The sequence below is a fragment of the Convolutriloba macropyga genome, chromosome 2 (genome assembly GCF_964194025.1).
Source record: "Convolutriloba macropyga chromosome 2, txConMacr16.3, whole genome shotgun sequence".
Lineage (NCBI taxonomy): Eukaryota > Metazoa > Xenacoelomorpha > Acoela > Convolutidae > Convolutriloba > Convolutriloba macropyga.
Genome location: NC_134469.1, coordinates 71,504,132 through 71,507,501, shown reverse-complemented (window position 1 = coordinate 71,507,501; position 3,370 = coordinate 71,504,132). Strand labels below are relative to the sequence as shown.

The 3,370-nt window shown below is 35.7% G+C and overlaps 1 protein-coding gene across 1 annotated transcript in view; it reads right to left on the bottom strand.

The window, feature by feature from the left end:
• The window catches only part of LOC142334675 (uncharacterized), an 11,825-nt gene extending 9,224 nt beyond the window's left edge, over positions 1-2,601 (bottom strand). Inside the window, exon 1 of the mRNA XM_075382897.1 lies at positions 1,997-2,601. Within this exon, the coding sequence (XP_075239012.1) occupies positions 1,997-2,263 (267 nt within the window). The 5' untranslated portion in view covers positions 2,264-2,601. The remainder of the gene's footprint in view (positions 1-1,996) is intronic.
• Between the last annotated feature and the right edge of the window lie 769 nt (positions 2,602-3,370).

Sequence of the window (3,370 nt, the reverse complement as noted above, 5' to 3'; positions counted from 1 at the left end):
GTATCGCATCATTGAGTCAAAATTAGGGAACTCATGCCTGCTCAAAAGAATTTAATTAAAATATATTCTCCTTTCGCTTTCACTACTTTTTGGCTCTGAAAAGTGGAAAATATCATAATCCCTTTGAATTCACATAAATAATACATTCTAATCTGTCTAACCAACTTATTTGATGTATAAATCCGATCAGTTTTTGGCGGGAGCCCTCCAATAACTCTTATTTCTGATAAATTTAGTTCGGTCACTCTAAACGTTGACAAAATATCACTGTGAAAAATTATAAAACTTTTGCAGTCGAAAAAAAAAACGAATTGACATTTATTATTTGTTAAAAAATTATGCATAAAATAATCGTGATTTTTTTCACGTAACCTTTGACGCCCAAAAATAGCGTTGAGTAATTGACCAAGCATTGCATATCAAAAAAATAACTGAAACGAGAAGTTTCCGAAATATGGCTTGAGATTAAATCTTCTTCTGCTTCACTTTCTCTGTTTATTTAAATAGATTTAGCAACACTTTTTTAATAGCTTATAATAATTAAGCTTTCAACCTGAAAACAATGGGAAACTATTATTTTAGTCGTGTGCATTCTGTATTTCATCCAGCTGCGGTATAATGTGATAAAGTTCACATTAGGTTAAGCAATTTGAGTTATTGTAGCTCAAGCTCATAAGTGCAGATTCATTGAGTTCACTCAGAACATTTTTGCTATCATGGATAACTAGTTTAGAGAACAAGGCTTCTCTTCTTCCTCCCCCACTCCCACGCCAACTCATTGCCACCCAAAGTTTATGATAAAGTTATAGATGAAAAATGAATTGGCACCCAGGCCTAGATGCAGACTTACGAAAAAACAATGCTCGACCAAAGTGTACTATAAAAAGACCATACTCGACTCGTTTGATATGTGAAGACTTTAGCTGGACTTTAGGACATTTATGGACTTTAGGACATCAAGCCAATTTTTTTCAAACGACATTACTGGGAATCAACATTTTCACAAAAGGCTTTAACTCGACCCAAAAGTACGGCCGGATTTTAGCTTGAAATCTTCCAATTTTTGCAAAAATATTCAGTAACACTCAAAAAATATGCTGGACCCAAATTAGTAAGATAGCGGGATAGAACTTCTCGACCATGATCAGACACTTGTAATCTGATTTTAAAAGATAGAAGATTTTAAGTCTAGTGAGGGAGAGAATATTGACTATAGTTCAGCTACGGCCTTTTCATGGGTCTAGCTAGAGTCGTTTCATAACCAATTACAGTCGTTTTCATAAACCACAAAGTCGAGTTAAGCTCTTTTCATTGGTCCACCATTAATTTTTTCATAAGTCTTAAGGCTTTTTTGCCTTAAAAACTTACGTGCAGCCTTTTTGCTAATTGATTATAATGTAGTAAGCATGTATGCTCCCACGCTTTTTAAGATTCTGAAGAACCACAAATCCCTCAGGCTTGCATTTATTTTATTCTGAAAATAATTTTGGAAGGAAAGACAAACTGAATAACGCCGCATTTTTGTCATGGCTAATGGGAATAGGACAATTACACTAAGGCTGCCTGGATTCATTCAATCAAGTAATGTGACAATATACTCCAGCTCCCATAACTGCTTTATCTTAAGAGTTGACAAAATTGTTAAGTCTTTTGGCAGTTTTCCAACTGTTTTTTGAATTGGACTGGTCTGGTGCAAAGCTGTTTAGACTTGCTCCGGTGCTGCTTCTTTACGTACAGAAGTTGAAAAAATGCAAAAATTCCGATTTTTCAAAAAAGCGGACACTTATGAACAGACTAATGATGGACTCATGAAAAGGCGTTGCTCGACCTTAATTGGTTATGAAAAACTCTAGCTGGACCCAAGAAAAGATCTTAGCTAGACTTTAACTAGTTGGTGGACCGTGTAATTATAGTCAATATTGCCCCCCTCCCCTGCTAGACTTTCAAAGTCTTTTCATTAGTCGAGGCTAAAAATGGGCAGTAGGGCAGTACTTACGGCAAGCTCCATATATTTGTCCTGGTAGTTTCCATAATCTCTCTGGATCTTATTCAGGACGGTTGACACATTCACTAGATCCAGGATTCTGTCCAAGCTGGCAGAGGCAGTCTGGACTAGAGAATACCGGAAGACATTGTTAATTGTGGCCATCCTGTCACCCGAGGAGTCTTCGGGGTACTTAACAACCCCAGATGCCACAACCAGGTGAACCGAAATAAGTGAACCCAGAATGAAGAAAAGCAATGCTTTCAATGGACTACGCATGTTGCTGACTTTTATTTTCACCCAAAATTGAAAGTATGGGCTTACACAAATTGAACTCGAATGTGAAGCGAATATTCTTGATATAACACAATACTTGAATATGGTTGAACCAGATTGACTGAAATTTCTACAGCTTTGTCACAACTTTTGGGCAAAATTTTGAAGTAGTGTCGGGTTATAAAACGCTCAAGACACTTGTTGTAACACAAATGATTCAATGTGAAACAAAATCTGTTCAATATTGTCAAATTTATTTACACGAGTTGTGTGCAAGGCTTGGTAAAATCAGAAATAGAAAGAAAATCAAAGGGTCGCTCTATATCTCCTGACAATGGCCTGTCTGTTTGGTTTATGATTTATTCTTATCAATTGGTAAACAAAAGTTGTGGTTTAAATTGTTGATTCAGAGATCGCGATGTTACTTATTTCTGTACCTTTCGGGTTGAAAAGTTTAGGCGATTTCAGTAATTGACTCAACGAACAACAAATAGCGCATTAAATCATACAACCATATCGCAAATTCATCACAAGCAAAACCCAAACTTTCAGGTAGAGACTAACCACTTGTATTTGTTTATTACGGAGCAGTACATGCTAGTTCTATCAACCTTATTGTTCTCATAAAAAAATTTCAGCACTGAAACAAAAAATTAAAGCGCTGAAAAATTTTCAGACAAGTGATATATGCGTGGTAATATATATACGTGGTATATACATATTCGTGATTTCTAAATTATAATTGCACGAACCTCTCAGTTTTAGTGTGTTTCTTCTTGTAAAGTCACTTAATTTCTTATTTAAGTTAAATTTTTCTAAAGATTTCATTAAAAATTTTTTGCGAAAAGTCTTGTCATTTTAAACGAAAGAAAACACGAAAACTCATGAATGGAAATCGGAGAGAACTGGGTATCTTTACCTGAAATGCTGCAGGTTCGGCGTGTGTCACTTTCCACAAAAATTGTGCGCTGGTATTTGATGCAGGATTAGGTATTCAGGATACATTTCGACTTGATAATAGAAATCACAGCCAACAGTTGCCTTCATTATGTCAACAAGTTATTTCTCTTCATTATGTCAACAAGTTATTGTACCGACCCCATTTGTGGG